The sequence below is a fragment of the Lutra lutra genome, chromosome 7 (assembly GCF_902655055.1).
Source record: "Lutra lutra chromosome 7, mLutLut1.2, whole genome shotgun sequence".
Taxonomy (NCBI): Eukaryota; Metazoa; Chordata; class Mammalia; order Carnivora; family Mustelidae; genus Lutra; species Lutra lutra.
The window spans coordinates 7,022,075-7,041,188 of record NC_062284.1 but is presented as its reverse complement, the minus strand read 5'-3'; the positions used below and the strand labels follow the sequence as shown (position 1 = coordinate 7,041,188).

Sequence of the window (19,114 nt, the reverse complement as noted above, 5' to 3'; positions counted from 1 at the left end):
CGAGTCCTGCAATGGTAAAGGCTCAGCCACTTCCTCTTCTCCACCCGCGCAGGACTACTGACTTTCTCTCCTTGTGAGCATAACACAGTGGACACAATCATGCTCAAATCAGGATACTCTCCCCCTGCTGCCCCCATCACACTCCCACACAGGTCAGCTCGGGCTGGCTCTCACAAGCCGGAGATGAGCGTACCTCTGCTCGTGACAGAGAAGAGTAACGGTGTGGCGTCCAGAGCTCTGGGAGAAAAAGCAAGAAATAGAATGCGAGAGAAATCTGACCACAACAACTCCAAGGGATTAAATAAAAATTCTTATGGCTTTCTGGAATCTCACACTGCATATTCTTGGAAATGAGCACGCCATAGGCAAATGCGAAGAATCTTTTATGATAAAGATACTCGGATTGTAACTGTAACTGTTGTTATAGGATTTGACCTGAATGGGAGAAGAAACTAAACAGACCTTTCTCAAGAGCGGTCTTTGAGGATGGATGGCACTAAATTCCCAGGAGAAACAGTGGCTCTAATGAAACTTTAAAGACTCCCAACCCTCCCGTAAGGAGTTCTTGTTGGAGAACTAGAGAGACAGGGACAAACACGCGTGGACTGTAACAGTGCACTGGCTTCAGAGGCCAAGGGATGAGAGCACAGGTCCTGGCTGTTCCACTAACTGCTGTGTGAACTTGGGGGAAGCCAGTTATGATTTCTGAGCCTTAATGTTCCCATCTATGGAATGGGGATGGAGGAACCCTAACCTAGAATTACCGAGAGGAGAGATGTTTACAAAAACACCAGCCACAGGCCTTGGCACATAGTAAGTTCTCAATCAACACTAGCCTTTCCTTCTTCTCTCCTGATACCAGCATTTTTTAGATTTTATTTCTTTATTTACTTAGAGATAGGAGGGGCAGAAGAATGGAAGGGGGGAGAGAATCTGAAGCAGACTCCATGCTGAGCACAGAGCCTGATTCAGGGCTCGATCTCATGACCCTGAGATCATGACCTGAGCCTGAAATCAAGAATCAGACTCTTCACTGACTGAGCCAGCTGGGCCCTGATACCAGCATTTTTCATGCAATTTTCTAACCATAATAAAAAAAATGTTTTAATTGCTTCAGTGGAAAATACTGTGTCTTCTGGTCCATGAGGTATGGTGGGAAGATTCCTGGAAGTTCTACTTCTGCTACTTACAAGTCAGAGCATCTCTGGGCCTGCCTCCTGGGCTGCCTCCTACACTCCCCCGCCAGGACAGTAACGAGAACGGAAGGAGACAATGTATGCGAAAGCACTCGGAAAACCCTGACGTGCTCTACAGAGGAAAGACCATGCGCCATGTTAGCACAGTTCACAGAGAGTTGTCTGTGTCATTCTGCCTATGGGGACTCCAGACTGTGGAGATCCGGTGTGCCAACACCACAGAAAACCAACCCTGGAAGGAAAGAGATGAGCCAGTTGCAGAGGTGGGACTGGGAAATTCGGCAAACAATCCAACTTCAGCTCTCCAATCAGATGGAAACAAAGGGTAAACTCGTCGGCTGAACTGTTTGGGTCCTTTCTGAAACTTACGTTGTTGTGAAGGGTTCTAGAGCAAGGGGACTAAGTGGAGAGAACAGGGAATCCATCGGGGTTCACTTCTTGGTAGTCAAGGAAGGAAGACATGAGAGACTGCAGGGAGAAGTATTCCAGAGGCCGGAGAGGTGGACAGCACAGCAGAACAAGTCCATGATTCTTTCAGAATAAAGTCACGATCAGAATCATCATCCAGGCCAACTGGTCCCCCCCTCTTTGGTTCTATTATCATCCACACAAATCGCAACGATAGTTGCCGTCATTATTAGCGACTGCCATTTCTAAACATTGACCATTTACTGGGCACTGGGCTAAGAGCTGTATCTGCCTCTGGTCACTTCATCCTCCCCACGTCCCCTCTGCAAAGGGGGCCCCGTTATGGCACCCATTTTGCAGATTGGCAAATAGAGATTCCAATTATCCACTTGGAAAATCCTTCTCCTTAAGAATCCTTAATCCAAAAATCTTGAAGATCAAAGAAAGGATCTGAAAGTCAAGGAGATTCCAGTCTCTCAGACAGGCTCTCCCTTGCTGTGTATGAATCAAAACTTCTCTTTCTCACGCTCAATAAAGCACAGAGAACACCAAAGCAGCCAAGAGAAGATGGGTCCGTCGCTCATAAACCTTGAAGATGGACACAAGAGCCCTCGTCCCCAGCCACCTTCGTGACGGACAACTTGGCCTTAACATCACTGGTTCCTTTTCTGGCCCGAGGAGGAAGCTGGCATGAGTAATGCGAGAGCAGCTTAGAAGTGGGGGACAGCCGAGCCAATCAGAACAATCCGGGCAACCTGACACCAGCACAGGGGGTGATGATTTCACTTCCTGCTTCTTATTCTGTACAGAGGGGACAAGAAAAGCCTTCTCAGCCATCACCCTAAAAAAAAAAACAAAAAACAAACAAAAAAGCCACCAAGCCAGGGCTTGGCAATTAGTGTTGGAGTAAGTGATCATCGTGTGATTGCTCAGCTGGGGCCTGAAGACTCGTAACCGCATTTAGAGGACAGAAATAGAAGAGGCTGAGAGAGAGCAGAGAAACCTGGCCCATTTGCCAGGAGAAAGATGTCCTGACGCTGCCGGGAAATTCACTCGGTTGGGATTGGGGGCGTGTCTTCGTTAAGCGGGAGAAGTTCATAAATAAACCCATCGATGAAGCCAGTGCTTACCCCTTGACCCCTTCGCTCCTCTGTGACCCTCAGGCTCCCCTGGAAACCTCACGGAGCCTAGGGGAGCCCCTGGACAGGTGCTGAATTTCTCCTTCCAAGCTGAGCATCCTAATGGCCCCTGATGTACAACCAGGCCCAAACTGGGGGTAGATGGATAGTAAACCGTCCTTCTTGCCAACAGCAGCTACTTTGGCAAAAGCTGGCTCATGCTTCCGGGAGAAGACAGGGCCCGAGGTCACGGGCAAGTTCACAGCCATCAACAGAACTACTCCAACCAGACCCCCCTCGGCCCCCTAAACCTTGAGAATCTCGCAAAGCCCCACTAGCCTGTCACTGCCATCACCCCCCAGACCCCGGATCATCCCCAAGGAGACGTGGGTCACAGCCTTCTTCTAGGACTTCAAGGGTAAGTCAAGGGAATGTTCCAGGACATTCCATTTCAGAAACACCTGAAACCCAAGATGTATCCCTGCTCCCACTTCTGCGACCCAAAGAAACATGACGGATCTCAAAGTCCCCTCGACTTCCCCAAGAGCTGCGGGTGACACAGTGCCTTGTAAGCCTCTAGGTCACAAGCACCCAGCCACTGTCCTTGAGCAAAGGGGACAGAGCTTCTCCCATCTGACAGCTTCTCTCCCCCATGAACCTAGCCCACAAACTGGCCTTCCGTGTGTCCTATTCTGCCCACGCAGCCGTTTCATTTGGCCCATGGGGTTGAAGGGTTTTGTTTTACATTGCCAAGCATTTAAAACTTGAGAGGTTTCCCCAGACCTTTAGCTCTTCTTGAAAGAACAGTAAGTCTGGCAGCACGAGGCCCCACGTCCACCTAGCAGCGGTCAGCTGGCTGCCCCTTCCGCAGGGGACATGTGGTCCCCAGACTCCACTGTCCCCACCTGATGGGCCAAGGGCGCTTAGCTCTGTGAACTCCGTATGAGTCAGCGTGAAAAGAAAGACACCTCAGAGGTCAGAAGAGTCTTCCCCCGGGGTATTTTACATTGAAATTCAAATCCCCCGTAAAATAAACACCTGGAACATCTGGTCCAAGGCCCTCCTCTGGTCCCAGCCACGCCTCCCGCTGCAGAGAACACACACCGGGACACACTCACCACGACGCTCGCCTCCCGGAGATGGAGGCGACCGCTGCATGACACAGTTGGGAGGGAGGACTGAAGCGGAGACTTCGGGCCCTGGGCGAGGGCCTTACGGCGTGTGCCATTTCCAGACGGAGGAAAGGAGGTGTAGCACAAAAAAGGGTGGCCATACTGATAAATGCACACACACACACACACACACACAAACCCACACACACACCAAGCACTGAGCCTGAGAAAGCACACAGAGAACAGCGGGTGAGGCCAGGACCCGTAAAAAGAACCACTCCTCCCACCACAGTCCTCCAGAAGGCCCTTCTCTCTCGCCCTCCCCTGCCGCTACTTTCTGAGAGCTTTCCCAGGGGTCTCCGCATCTTCACAGGAGAGGCCCATCCAGCGGGCTGTCCTTCCAACGGCAAAGGCCGAGTGCCTCAGCCAGTAAAACGGTCACATGGACAGAGGAAAGACTCACCGGCACATCATTGCTCCATTTTTTCACCCCAAATACAACAGACCTCCTCTCCTTCCCCACCTGGTCCCTGCAGAATCTCTCCTCTCTCAGGGAAGGTGCCCAGTGGATGTCCAAGATGGCCACCATCCTGGAAGAAGGGGTGACCAGAAAGCAAGCACGGCGGGTTGACGTTTCCCTGACCAGCTCCCCCGGCTTCCTCTCAAGCCACCTTCTCCCCAGGACATGGCCGTCCTCCCACTGAACCTCACGGTCCTCACGGAGAACAAGGCCTGGAGAGAAAGCAGCGAGCTAATGTGAGTCTGCCCCACAGGTGCTACCCTGAGGAGGCCCCTCCGCCATCAGACATGGAAGGGAGGGGAAGGGGGTAGGGGAGAGACGTGCAGACAAGAATCCTACCCGGAGCCACGTGGCCTGGAACCTGTCCCAAACAAATCTGTGTGACCTCAGGTACAGGGGCCTCCATTCTCAGACCCGCTCTCCAGTGAACCCAGAACCTACTCAGACATGGTGCTTGGTCTGGCCCGGCCTTCCCTCTTCTGCCAACTGTACCCAACAAAGAGCGGCACACAGACACACAATTTGGGACCCAAAAATGGTCTCAGAGGTGTAGCATTCACATTCCAGACGAGAGGGATTTCTCACCACTAACATTCCCATAAAATCGCGAATGAAAAGCGAACAACCCTGGGAGTCAGGAGGCTCTAAGCCCTGGTTTAGGCTCGTCCTTCTGACAGGAACCTTAGAGATGCTCAAATCCCAAACACTCATTTTTAAGAGGCAAATTCTGAGGCCCCGGCACATAGTGACGAAGCCAGGCCTAGACCCCAGGTGGCCAGCTGGCTCCACTGCCCAGCGCCCTCCCTGCTGTGTGCCCCCACCCACCCTCTCCCTGAAGCCCAGGACCCAGGTCTACTCACATGTAGCGCAAGTGGGGGTTCTTGGCAAAGGCTCTGGGCTGGATGCTCCGAAGTCCTGAGTTCTTGATGGTTCTGGAGAGAGAGAGAGAGAAACAGGGTCAGCAGGGCTTCCGGAGCTGAGGGACATCTGCTCTGGGTTGAGGCTCACAGGAGGTCATGGGCCGCCATCCGGGCCGGTGAACTGAACGCAATTCCCCATCATCAGCATCGCAGGGTGTCCCCCGGACGGCATCTGGGCTCACCTCCCACGGGGACCTGGGTGAGGGTTTGGGATGAGCTGGCAGCTGTCCTCTCCCCATCCTGGCAACAGGGCTCCTGCTCAAGAATGGGGCCCAGCGGCTACAGGGCTGCAGCCTCCACTCCCTCCCCCACCCCAAGCCCCCCACGACCACTAGCGCTGAAGTCCCAAAGGAGAAGGAGTGGGCTGGGGGATTTTGCAGGCTCCGGGGACCATTCGTCAACCAGGGGTCTGAGGTGAGGTCACTAGCCAAGAGGCCTGGGTTCGGGTCCTGCCCCGAATCCCTAACTACAGGTGGGACCACACAGCCCTCCGGTCTTCTGGGCTGAGGGGAAATGTGAGAGAGTGAGGGGGTGGCCTTTGAAGCCCCGGGCAGTCCCTAAGTGGGTGGTACCGGCTCTACTAAAAAAGGAATGGAGGAGGGAAGTGCCCAGGGCAGCCCAGGGGCAGCGGGCACCCCACACCCACCACCCGTGGCCCCTCCTGTGGCCGGGTGCACTCACAGCTTTTGGAGGCCGGTGTAGAGCTCCATGTCCACGGCATTCAGCGTGTGCAAACCTCGCCAGTTCTCTATGTGTCTGCAGGGGAGGAGGAAAGACAGGGTTCAGGTCGGCCAGGGTCCACAGGAAAGGTACTGTCTCTAGAGCCAGAGAGACCTGGGCTCGAATCCTGGATCACCCACGTGCAAGCCAGGCCTTCTGCCACATGGCCAAGTGTCCCCAAGCCTCTGTTTCTCCCTCCGCAAAGGGCCTCATGTACCACCCACCTGGGGCAATCGGCATGAGACCCAGAGCACCTGGCCCGGGGACCACATTTGAGGTCCCCTCTCTGCTCCAGAAAGCTCTCCTTTTTAAAGACTCGAAACCCAGCTTCCCCTTTGGTCTTCACAACTCAGCTTCCTTCCCCTCGCTCTTGTTTTCCTTTTGGGGACTTCCTAAGGACAGCTCATTTTCTCAGCAGTCCAGGAAAGCAACAAAAATGATGTGGGTTTGAAAAGGGAGAGCGGGAGGATAGCTTGCCGGTGGGCATGGTTTTTGAGTGAAAAAGCTCAGAAGGAGCACACACCCACTTCAGGGGCCCCCGGAGTCCAGACACTAACTGCCTGGTTCGGGTGGCGACAGCCCAACCCGCCTGGAGTTCAAGAACACGGATAGCTTGATTGGGCAGATCCAAGTCCAGAAAGGAGGGGACTGGCTGGGGACCAGAGAGGCACCACGGTGTCACAGAAGCAAGGTGAGACCTAGGAGCCCAGCTCCGGCTTCAACTCTGGGACCCCAAAACCAGAGGCTTTGAGCGAGAGCTCTGACCTCTCTGGGCCCCTTGTGTCGTCGTTTGCAAAGGGAAAGGGTTTCACTAGATCAGCAGCTTCTCTCCTTCCCATCACAAGGTCTCCGTTTAGAGCTTTCTCCCAAGACACCTCCTGTTTAAGGAGGCTGGTGTCGAGCAGGCACACTATACATTTATTAAGTAATAATTAACTTCTCTTCTAGGATTTATTGATCGAAAATATAAATCACCATTCACCAGAGCTTTTTATCAACAGATATAAACCAGCACTAACTCTCCCAGCGGATAATCAGGTCTGGCCCTGAGCAAAGGAACTCAAAAGTTCTATAAGCAGAGGAGCTGGCTTGTCCTAGGTTTGATTACTGCTTTTTTTTTTTTTTTTTGGATATTGACAAAATGCCAGAAACAAACAACCTCCATTATAGCTCTTAGGGTCCCCAGGTTGAGAACTATCCGGCCACTGATCTGTTAAGGCCCTTCCCAACTCCAGAGCTGTGTGAGACGTTACCACTCCTCCCCATCTCTATCCCACGTAGCTCCCAGGGGCCTCAGGAGAAGGCCCTCTGCTGCCCACCATGCCCTCCCGGGACCCGACGCTCCCATCATCGGCCCCATCTCTATCCCACGTAGCTCCCAGGGGCCTCAGGAGAAGGCCCTCTGCTGCCCACCATGCCCTCCCGGGACCCGACGCTCCCATCATCGGTGGTCGCTCTCCACAGATGTCAAAGTACCCTCTTCAGTCATCCTGCCATGCAGCCATCCGAGGCACACTGAGGCCAGAAAAGCGGCAGCCGCCTTCCCCAGACACCCCCTCCTTGGCCCCACCACACCCGTGGCTCTTCCATCTGCCACCGAGGGAAGCCAGAGCCAGGAAGGCCGCAGGGTGGCGGTGGCCAGGGCCCCTGGAAGCATTTCAAAGCAACACAGTGACAAGGTACACAGAGAACCCGTTTTGTTCCACATTCTCTCGGGGCCCCCGCTGAGCAGCCAGACACACTGGCATCTGCTGGGGACAGGGACCAGGTGGCCAGGTCGGGACTGGATTCCAAAACCAAAGTCTTCTCCCTGGAAGCCTCTCAGTCCCAGGGCGGTTTACTCGGTCTGGTCCTGCCAGGGCAGGGCCCCTGGCACCATGTCAGGGGACAAGGAATACCAGGAGGAGTAAAATAACCTGCGCCAGTGTCCCCCACGTGTGTTCACTGGGCCAGCGGTCCAGGCAAACCACCAAGTGAATGACGCTATTCCTACAGACGACCGTTCATTCCCAGGAGCCCGGCCCCAGACTAGAATCTGCTTCCAACAAGCAGCTGTCGATCAGTTGTTTAAGTAAATGAAATTGTTTTCCTTCGCCCCCATCAGAAGCCCGTAAACGTGTTTATATTTATGGCCGAGTTGTCAATCATTGGTGTATTGTATCGGTTTACCGTTCTTAGCCCTCGTGTCCTGAGGGCCCCACGCCGGCCCGTCCGACGTAGGCTCGCTCGGAGATGCAGCGGGACAATGAATGAACTCTTTGGTGCAAAAGGCTCACTGGTCAAGAGACCCGGGCCCCTGCCTCCGCTGTCGGGTCTGAGGCTCCCCGCATGGGGGAAGAGCCTTTGCACAGCCGCTGTGCCATGGTGCGGTGAAGAGCCTGGGCTCTCCCGAGCCCGGTCGACAAGCTACATTCTGCGGGCCAAATCCAGTCCACCACCTGTCTTTGTACAGCCTGAGGGCTAAGAATAGTTTGTACATTTAAAAAAAAATCAAAAGCAGAATCCTAATTTGTGACATGCGAAAATCATATGAAATTCAAATTTCAGTGTTCATATCCATTCAGTGACTGGTCTGTAGCTGCTCTTGTTGTACAAGGACGGAGCTGAGCTGAGGCAGCGCGGCAGAGACCTGCCTTTTATAGAAGAAACTTGCCAGCCGGGCCCCCTCCCCACCGCCTCCAGCCAGACTGCCAGGACGCACATCCTGGCCCCGTCGCTACCTTTGTCCACGTGTGACCCTGTCCAGGGGACATCACCTGTCTATGCCTCAGCTTCCTCAACCAACAGATGGGCTAATAAAATACCCCCCCCCCACAGGGTAAGAGTGACTCGAAACTTGAAAGGCCCCGTTAAAAAGCCCAGACAGAACGGCAGCTCGGGACACATAGTAAGTCCTCAGGGAGCGCGAGCCGGGACGGTTATTTTTAACCCTGTGCTTTGCAGAAACTGAGCAGTCTTTTCTCAGTTTTCGAGCTAAAAATGGCATCGCGGTTCTGCTGGAAGTTGTCATTTCTCAGCAATCATTGATAAAAACTCCATGTGGCAGGCGCGTGGAGGGGCAGTAAATCTGTCATTCATGACCTCCAGGAAAACTGCTCGAGCAGAAATGAGGAACAGGTTCAGGGAACGCACAGCCGGCAGCCCAGGACGGCTTCTGAGGCGAAGGTGCAGCCTGCCATTTGCTGATGACATCGGCGGGGCACCTGCCAAGTCCGCCGGTGACTCACCGAGCAGTGGCTCGGTACCAGCCCTGGGGGTCAGCTGTGGGAGCTCGGTGGGCTGCTGTGTGCTACAGGTTTAAGTGGGGAAGGCAGGCTCTACAAACATAACAAATGGGATAAATATGACCGTAGGTTTGGTTTGCCTTTGTTCGTGGTGAACAGTAGTTACCTTGACCTCTAGCATGTGGTTTCTCCCTCTATTGTGCTTTTCTGGATGTCGGGGCTGTCTTCCCTGAGCACTTAATGTTGTCACTTCAAAAGCAATCGATGATGATCATTGTTTAGAGGAAGGTTCGGCACTTGAACCCTGTGGGGGGCTGTTGCTGGTCACCCCCGTTCCAGGACCACAGGCTGTGCCGGGAGGAACCCATCTCGCCATGGGAGAGGAGCTCAGAGCCATGCGGGGAAATCAGGTCCGTGTGGGGCTGCCAGATTCTGCGTTCGTCCGCTCGGGCACAGAGCGCGGCCCCGCGGGGATCTGCGTGCTTTCCTCGGGAACAGGGAGGGGCGGGGGCAGAGAGGAGGCTCCCATCCTGACTGAAGCACCCCACCTGAGTCACCTCTCAGACAGCAGCGCTCAGCAGGGGGTCATCCTACCCCCCAAGGGACAGTGGGAAATGTCTGCAGATGTTTTTGGTGCTCACAGCTGGGAGGAAGGGAAGGATGCTGGCATCTCATGGGCAGAGGCCAGGGATGCTCCTAAAAAAATCCACAGGTGCCCAGGACAGACCCCACAACAGACAATAACTGGCCCAGAATGTCCACAGTAGGGAAGCCCTGCCTCATGTAAGGCTTATTATGCCTGAAGATGACTAGTGAAGACTGCGTTCCATGGCTTGAAACAGCAACAGTTCTGAAAATGACTGCTTTGGGAGCACCTGGGGCGGGGGGACTCAGTTGGCAAAGCATCTGCCTTCGGCTCAGGTCATAAGCTCCAGGTGCTGGGGTCAAGTCCGCTTCCCCCCTCTCTCTGCCCCTCCCCCCACTCATGCACATTCTCTCTCTCCTCAAATTTTTTTTAATCTTTTTTTTTAAAAAATGACTGCTTTGCAGCAAACCCTAAGAGGCACCAGCCCAAAACCAAAAAACCTGCCTCTATAGGTCCCTGGGGCCAGGTGAGAGGAGAACATCAAAAGCTATCCCAGAACCCCCAACAAGTCAAGGGCATTCCTTGAGAGGAAACGAGGGGCTCTTTGGTGCACTGGACCATGGGCCAAGCCGGGTTACACATCCCAGAAGCAATAATGTTCTCCTCCCGCCCAGCTCTGGCTGGAACCCACTGTCAAGAGTCCCCACCGCCACCCCACCCCCACCCCCACCCCCACTGAGAGTTCCTCTTCCACATGGCTTACTCCTCTTTGCAATGGGAACTGCCCCATCCAAGGAGTTAACTCAGTGCCCTGTCCCTCCCCTCTGGCCACTGCCCTTCCCGGAATCACAACTCTTCACCAAGAGCGAATGTGCCGCACTTTTCCAGAGAGACGGGAGGAAGGGAGGCTTAATTCACGGCAACGCTGAGCAACCAAGCCAGAGCCTGGCTTCGGGCTGCATCTCCGAAAATCTCAGCGGGGTCTAGGTGAGCCTCTGTGGTCAAAGAACACGCCGCTGTCAGGTGGGCCGAGGTGTGTGGGAGCCGAGGGACCCTGCCTGTGCCCAGCATCTTCGGGAGCAGGAGGAAAACCACCAGAAATGAAGCCACTTGCAGTGACTCCCAACGACAGGACCCGGTCCTGAAATCACAGATCGCTGCTTCCCCACCCATTCCGGGGATGAGCTAGAGCACAAGTGAAATATTAATTAAAACATCCAGGGAAGAGATAAAAATCCTTTGTACTAGAATAAATTCGACTGTGCTTTTGTACCATCGCTTTCTTCCTCCTTCTGTTTGGCTGGAGCCAATATGGAAATGAATTGGCAATCTCCAAGCCTATAAAAATGAGATGGTACAGACTGTGTGGTCCATATTTTAATTAAAAACATGTCATGTGGATATGTTTAAGAGTTGTTTATAACTCCAATATTTAAGTCCTATACACAGAAAACTCTAGAACACTGAGACATCCACCCCCTTCCATCACCAGGGGACTGAAGTTGACGGGAAGGCCCACGAGAAGGGCAAGACAGGTGTCTCCCCTCACCCAACAGAACGTTCCTCATCAAAGGGACATTCGGCAAGACAGAACATTGGTTGGTGGGACCAGCGAGCATCCTTCCTTCCCTTACCCATGGCTGGCCAGGTCTGCAACCTTTCCTCCCTCCTCCCTTGCTGTAAGATCACCATCATTTTCACTCTGACTTCTCACTGCTCTTAACGAGCTGTTCTTCATAACCGAATTTTCCAGACAACTAAATTTAAATGCAAAACCTTTGCATGTTCAACTTCCTTGCTAGCTGTTTCTTTTTCCTCCTAAAATGCATTACACACCTCCTTGCCTTTTTAAGCAGAGTAGACAGAACGTGACTTACATGCCTTGATAATCTTGGATCATCATGACCAAGCGAACTAGCCCGCCGAGCTGCATCACCCAGGGACGCCCTCCCAGGCTCCTGAAGCAGGCAGAATGTGCATCCCGACCCAAATGGCCCTCCTCTGATGTGACTCCTAAATTCTAATGGTTATCGTGCCCATTTTCAGCAGCTTCATGGCTCTTCCTGTGCTATTGGGTTGGGGGCCATCAGTCCCCACGGCCCTTCCTCCCTTGCAGTGTGCTGCGACCAGGGTGCTCGGTAGCCCCTGCGAGCACAGAGGCTAAAAGCATGGGTGCCCTGGAGGCAGGCCTGCCAGGAGCAGACACCAAGCTCTGGCCCCTGAAAGCTGGATGCCCCTGGGTCAGCTGCCCTCGAAGCTCTCTGGTCCTCAGCGTCCTTCCAGGAAATCCCGACGGTATGAGGATTAGAGGAGGCAATGTCTTAGACCTCGAGACAGTGCTGACACATCACACCAGAGTGAGAAATAGCAAATTCCACCATTCTGCTGGAATCATGGAAGTAAAAGTAAATAGAATCTGATGAAAGATCTAAGAGAACGTAAACACGCACACAAACAGGTAGATATCCGCCCTTGTCTTCTTTGTTTCTAATCCCCTTTCTGGGTAATTAAGGTGGAGGGATAAGCGAAGTATTCTTAGATTCTTAGAGGTGTAGTTATAATTCACATTTTCCTGGCCTCAGCATACACCACTAATATTACGATCCATACATCTATTCTTAGAGGCTCATCCTGGCGGGAGGCAGCAGAAACGGGCATTTCTCGGATGTTCCACTCCAACACACAACACAAGAGCTTCAGCTAGCACGGCTGTGCACAGATGCTCCCTCTCTCCAGACACCTCCCCATCAGACCTGAGGCTCCTATCCCCTTCTCACCTGAACCCCGATTCTAGGACGGAGGCCTGACCTGAAGCACGGAGCTGAGTACCTGCGGAGACTAGCCTGGGATTCCGTTTCTTAACAAATCAGCATCAGAGCACGCACACGCCGGAGCGCCCGTCTGCGTGCACGCGCACACACGTATACGACGAATGTGGCGTGCACTTGACTTCGAAGCCTTGTAGGGCCATAAGGAAATTGATTTGTTATCCAGGCATATTATGTCTAGTGATCCAGACAGAAGCATTAGCTTTCAATTATCTGATATGTTTAGCATTACATACAAACCGTCTGGGGCAACAGCTCCACGGAACTGAGGCACCGGGGCGGGGGGGCTGGGGAAAAGCCGCACTGGGTCACACCAGCCAAGTCACCCGGCTCTCTCTCCCTTGACAGCTGTCAGGGGGGATCCAAGATGCCTGGGGAGCTGGACCTGCGAGCCTGGGGAGCCTTCCTCTGCTGACAGCCCCGCATGCCAGCACATTAGCACACCAGCTCTCCAAGCAGCTGCACGCCAAGGACCACGTCGAACCAGCCCCGCATCTGGGACCCCCGGGACGGCAGAAAGGAACATTCGCATCGTGCAGTGAACAGATGGGAAACGACAGCATCTGTGTCGGCTTCCTGATCAATTCCAAAGCTCGTGCCAGGAACGGGGAGCATTTGTGCACACACCTGTGCTCCTCAGGTGCTGAGATGCTCCGTCTGCTAACAGACAAAAGATCAAGGGCACACCCCCTCTCTACTCTGATAAGAAAAGGCCTGACTCCCAGGAGTGAGATTTCCTCGGGGACTTGGTCAGTTCACAGGGACCCTGGGCAGTGCTGCTTGGCCCCCCTACCTGGGACCAGACCGGCCAGCCCCTCGCCGGTCTAACAGCTGCCGTTCATTTGCACCACAGGCTAGGCAGGCAGGTGGGCGTGGGCTGGTGACCCCAGCACGCCCAGGCATCAGCACCAGAGCCGTGGCCACCTCTAACCGGCAAACCACCCCTGCCTCCTCACTGGGCCCCCTGCTGGCACTCTTCCCCCCATCAAGAGTCTCTACACCTGCCTGCTCAACTCTCCGTTGCTGAAAACCCTCCACCCGCTTCCCACGGTCCTTACAATAAAATCGGGACACCGTGCCAGGGCCCGAGAGGTCCTGCACACACTGGCCTCTGGCTGGTCCTATGGTCCCTTCTCTTAACACCTGCTTGTTCTCTGCAACCCCCACACGCTCTCCTGCCTGTCTTTAAACACGCCAGACTCATTTCCAACCAGAACTTCATCAAACACTTGGACTGGCTCCTTTTAAGCCCTCAGGGCTCCCTGCAAAGGTCACCTTCTCAGAGACGCCTGCTCTGACCCCTATGTGAGCACACAACCCCCCCCTTTCCCTCCAGCTGCTCTCTGGGACAAGCCCCGTTCATGTCCTTCACAGCCCTTAATAACCATCTGTAATTGTCTTATTTGATTATTTGATTATGTGTCTGTCGTCAGTGTCTATAGGCAAGAACTATGACGCATGAGAACAGAGATCATATCTGTCTTACTCACCACTCGCTCACCTCCAGAATCACAAAGAAGGGCAGGTACCCCAGGATAAGTGTGTACTTGGGATCCCACCCAGGTTGGGGCTAAGCGGCCACCTCCAAGTCCCCCCTCACACCCAAGGCTTTCTATGCTTGGTGCCGGCACGGTCCTCACTCTGGGCCCTTGGGGCAGCCCAGAGGCCTGGTCGGACCCCACGAGCACCTTGAACTTGTTCCCCGAAGAGGGATGTGGCCCAGGGCACCCCATTCAACATCCCAATCAGGGATGGGTATCCTGGGGACTCACTATGGGGCCCACAAATAGTGATCCCAGAGGTCTGGGGAGGCCCATGGACCAGATCTCAGGTCTGCTGCTGATGCTCAGTGTCAGGAGTGGGGAAGTGGGCGGGGCCTCCTCTTGCCAAACAGAGAAGGAGACGAGACGGGCATGCCACTGGCCCCTGGGCACACCATTTCCATCCTTCCCTTGCCCACGTGATGATGGCTTTCAGCAGATCAGGAGGTCTCAGAGGACCCGGACCAGAAGCATGCGTGCCCAGTGCCATGCAAATGCTCAGTGACATCAGAGGGAATGAATGGATGAACGCACACATTGCGGCATGCTCAAGGTGATGGACAGCAGAACTTACCCACCCAGCACCCCATCAGCCTCCCGCAGGGACCTCCCCCCTCCCTCGACCCCTCTCACCTTCTCAAGGACTCATTCATCTTTTTTCTTCCTCTCTTGTCTGGACTCTCACTTTCTCTCTACTAGATTTTCCCCTCAGCATATGGAAATGTTCTAGAAAAGCCCCTTTAAAAGGAAAATCTCCTTCCCACCACACCCTCCTCCAGTGACTGACTCATGTCGCGACATCTCTCCGTGGCCCACATTTTCAAGAGGATCCATCTCACCCTGCAAGCCTGACTTCCTTCCTCACCTCCCTTGAAATCTCCAACCCAATTAGTCTTTGGTCCTGGCTGCTCTAGGGAAACTGCCCTGCCAAGGTCGCCGGTGTTGCCCATCCTGGCAAACTCCCCAGACTGCTCCGCTACCCTGTTACTCCGTCTCTCGGGGGCATTTTACCTGGTTAACCACTCGCTCTTTCTTGAAACATTCTCTTTACGGATTCCTGAACTTTACCGTCTCCTGGGATTCCTTCTACTCCCCTGGCTACTACTTCTCAGTCTCCAATGCAGGGTCCATATGCTTTGTCTGAACCCTAAATGTCGGTATCTCCCAGGTCTTCCACTGGGACACCTTTTCCCGGCCACGCCGTGGTGATCTCGCCCACATGCTGGCTCTGAACAACACCTTACATGCCCAGAGCATCCAAAGGTGTGTCTCCGGTCAGACCTGCCCGTTGAGCTCCTGACAGATCCGTAGGTCCAACACCAGCGCTTGGCTTTCCTCTCCGTCCCAATAAACGGCACCGGTGTCACCCAGGCGTTGACCAGAGACACCAGCTCTGTCCCCTCCCCACAGCATCACCTGGGCCCAGGCCATCGTGACCGCTCCCAAAAGGCCACTGCCTCCAAGATGGGACCACTGCTGCCACTCTGGACTGACTGAAAACCGGTCCTTCACTCAGAAGCCGGAATGAATTTTTTATAACATATCTAATCACGCCCTCCTCCCCACGGCACCCACCCTCCAAAATCAAGCTTCCAGGAGCTCTTCCACCCTTACGAAGAACTCCAGCCTCTACCACGGGAGTGAGGTCCCGCATGTCTGGCTCTGGCGTCTCCTGCCTCAGCTCGAACGAACCGACCCTGTTCACTCGGCTTTCGTCTCAATGGCCTCCTTCCCATTCTCCAAAACACCAAGCTCTCCCCCTTCTCTCAGGGTCCTGGCACTTGGTTTTGCCCTTAAAAGCACACGGATTCTCCTTAAATGTCATCTCCTCGGAGAGGCCTCTCCTGACCAAACTAGCCACAGTCATTCTCTATAACCTTCCTCCAGATTAAGTGTTCTCAAAAGCCAAGGGCGGATTCTGTCCCCCAGAGGACATCTGGCCATGACTGAGGGCTTTTTTGATTGTCACGACTGGGAAGGTCTAGTGGGTAGAGGTCAAGGATGTTACTAAAAATCCTACAACACAGGACAGCGACAGCCTCCTCGGAACAAAGAATGATCTGGCCCAAAATGACAACAGTGCCAAGGCTGAGAAATGCTGGTCTAGAGAGTTCCTTTATGCCACTTGGCTCAATCTGTCATTCCCTCATGTACGTGCTGAGTGTCCATAAGACTCAGCCCAGTTCCCTGAACAGAACAGAAAATTCGAATGAACGAATGAATAAAGGACTTTCCTTCCTCAGGACCTGAGGACCTTGTAGCACGTTGCAAAAACCCTCTAATTACTGAGGTCGTGACGGGACCGGCATTTTCTCCAACCATTTGAAGAGACTAAGGTATAAATAAGTAAGCTATGTCCATGGGGTTGGGGGTATAGGGAGTGGGGGATGGGTCAGAACTCCATGGCCCCTAAGAGACACTCTCCTCTTGTCTGCAGATGAGAGTCAAACTGCATTGATCATAAAACCTCCAATCCTGACCAGACAACTCAGCTTTGAACTAGGAAAGAAAGAAGAAGTCTTTGATGAACCGAAGAAACAGCCCGAGGCAGGGAGAGACACATTGACTTTGACCCTTTCTCCCCAACGGGCCTTGGAGGAGAAAGTCTGAGCGAGAAGGAGAGTCTGGTCCAGGCCAGAGCAGCTGGCTTGAAAGTAATCCAATAGAGCAAACACTTTGCCTAAAATCGGCTGGCCCCAAGGGTCCTGAGAACACTGCCCTTCGGGTGGCCAATTTCCTTAGGAAAATATGAAATGGCCAGGCCACCCTTTACTGAATTATAAAGCACTTATCACTTCTTTAATAACTACCCACATGGAGGACTTAATTCACTCAATATGGAAGTTATAAAGGCGAACCAGCAAGTGAGCATTGAGCTCAAGTACACTGCATAAAGACTTATGAGGGCAATATTCTCCCCTATTAAAAGGGTAGATTTCCTCACTGCAACTCTGCCTCCAAGTTAATGCGGAAAAGTTGCTCCAAGGCCCGGGGCATTTTCATTCTTTGAGGGTAATTCCAGGTCCCCTGGACAGGAGGGAGTCCTTGACTTTGCAGGAATGATTATCACCGGACCCAGAGGGTGTCAGAGCAATTCGTCAAGGTGACCATCAGAAAGACGAGATCACACTGGTGGTGCCTCGCGCTCTGGGCACAGCACACCAGAATGTGAGCAAGGCACGGAGCAGAAGAGAGGAGGGCAGGATGGGGCCGAGGGGTGGCCTGGGAAAGGCCTGCAGAGTGGGAGGCTGCGGGAAGGGAGGAGGCACCGTTCAAAACGTCAGCGCTGGAAGGGACACTGGCTTGCAACGGAGCCCAACAGGGAAGGCATTAACAGCATTAGCCCTTGTAATCTGGAAGCAGACCCGCCCCGGAGTTCCTTAAGGTTCCAGAGGTTTCCATGTAGGGGGCTGGAGAGATGGTCTCCCTCACTCAGTGAAGGAACTCGGCTTTTTCTCCTGTTAATTTTTCTCTTTTTCACTTTGGCTTGGTGAGCAGTTTCCTTCCCTCCGGCCGTAAGCTGTCTGTTCTTCTCCCCATATCCTCCCTCTCTTGGAAGGCATCTCTCTATTCACATGACTTCAATTACTGCCTAATTGGAGATTATTTCCAGTTCAGCTCTACCAGGGATGCCCCACCTCTCCCCTTCTCCTGTAGTTCCTGTTCCCACCCCACGCATTCCCCTGGGCTCCCCAAGAGCAAGCATGGACAGACAGCTCGTTCTCACCTCCCGGATTCTCCCAAACTCCCTCTTCTGAGTCCTCCCTGATTTGAAACATCGCGGCAGAGCTGCTGCGCACATTTCAAAGGATGTGCAACACCAGGGGCTTGCGATGGCTCACACAGTTCGCTGTGTTTAGAAGGAATCAGTGGATGAGCAGACAGAGCTGTGATTGATTAGTGATGTCTGCCATGGGCACAGGACAGGAAGAGACCATGGGAGTGCCATCTATTAAGCACATCTATCCGAGAAGCGGTTTGACATCTCTCTCTGACTCTCATTCTTTATTAGATTCAAGAGCTGCCAATCCCTCCTCCAAGATATTCCTAGTAACTCACTTGCCCCATTGGAGAGAGCCTCATGCCCAGAGAGACATTACCCCCCTTATACCAAACTTTTCAGTTTCCAGCCTATGAGCTCTACCTTGCTTGGGGCTCTATATTCTCAATGATGACCTTGAACATGTCCTTCATAGGCTCAAGACTAACAACACCCAGTGGCTAATAGATGTCTAGCACTCCAATCCGAAACTTTCTTAAGGAAGGCTTCATGCTGTGGGAAAGCCTATCACTGAAGGGAAGGGTCTATGTAAAGAGCCATGGACACTTTGAGGACAGAAGTCACTTTTCCTCTACCTGTGCCCCACCCGTCGCACCACTGAAATGCCTCCCTGAGACTCCAATCCAGAAGCAGAGAGGAAGGGGACTTGCTGCTAGGACCTGCCCAAGTGGCTTTGATGACTCTCTCTCCCTTCCTCCCTACACCCATCCCATCCCGCTGTCATGGAAGACAAAACATCGAGCAGCATCAGGGAGGTGTGCTGTCGTCGGCAGAGAAGCCCGCCTGTCAGGCCTCAGTTTCTTCATCTATAAAGTCGAGACAGTGATGCCGGTTTCATGGAAGCATCACAAAGATGAACTGAAACAGAGTTTGTAAAAGATCTAGCACGTTGTTTGGGATACCCTAGAGCTAACCCTATGTTGATTTCCCCTCGAAAAACAAAAGCAGTGTGACATAGTAAGAAATACATTTGGTCTCTGCTCTCCTTTCCTCGCACGTAGCTCCTAAAACCCCTGCAATGTCCAAGGTGGTAAGTGTCTTTCTGTCTGCTAATAAGGTGACCAGTGTTTGGGGGCTCCTGGATAGCCTCAGGCTGGGGGCTGGGAGCCAGGGGAACCAACCATAACCACAGGGTCCAAACGGTCAGCTCCATCCGACTA

At 53.4% G+C, this 19,114-nt stretch overlaps 1 protein-coding gene across 6 annotated transcripts in view; it reads right to left on the bottom strand.

Annotated features, from left to right (window-relative positions):
• The window catches only part of NTRK3 (neurotrophic receptor tyrosine kinase 3), a 372,106-nt gene that overhangs the window by 290,123 nt on the left and 62,869 nt on the right, over positions 1-19,114 (bottom strand). For all 6 annotated transcript variants that reach the window (XM_047737526.1, XM_047737521.1, XM_047737523.1 and 3 more), the window contains 2 exons: positions 5,956-6,030; positions 5,215-5,286 (listed from right to left, as the gene is read on the bottom strand). In XM_047737526.1, coding sequence (XP_047593482.1) covers positions 5,215-5,286; positions 5,956-6,030 — 147 coding nt within the window. The remainder of the gene's footprint in view (positions 1-5,214; positions 5,287-5,955; positions 6,031-19,114) is intronic.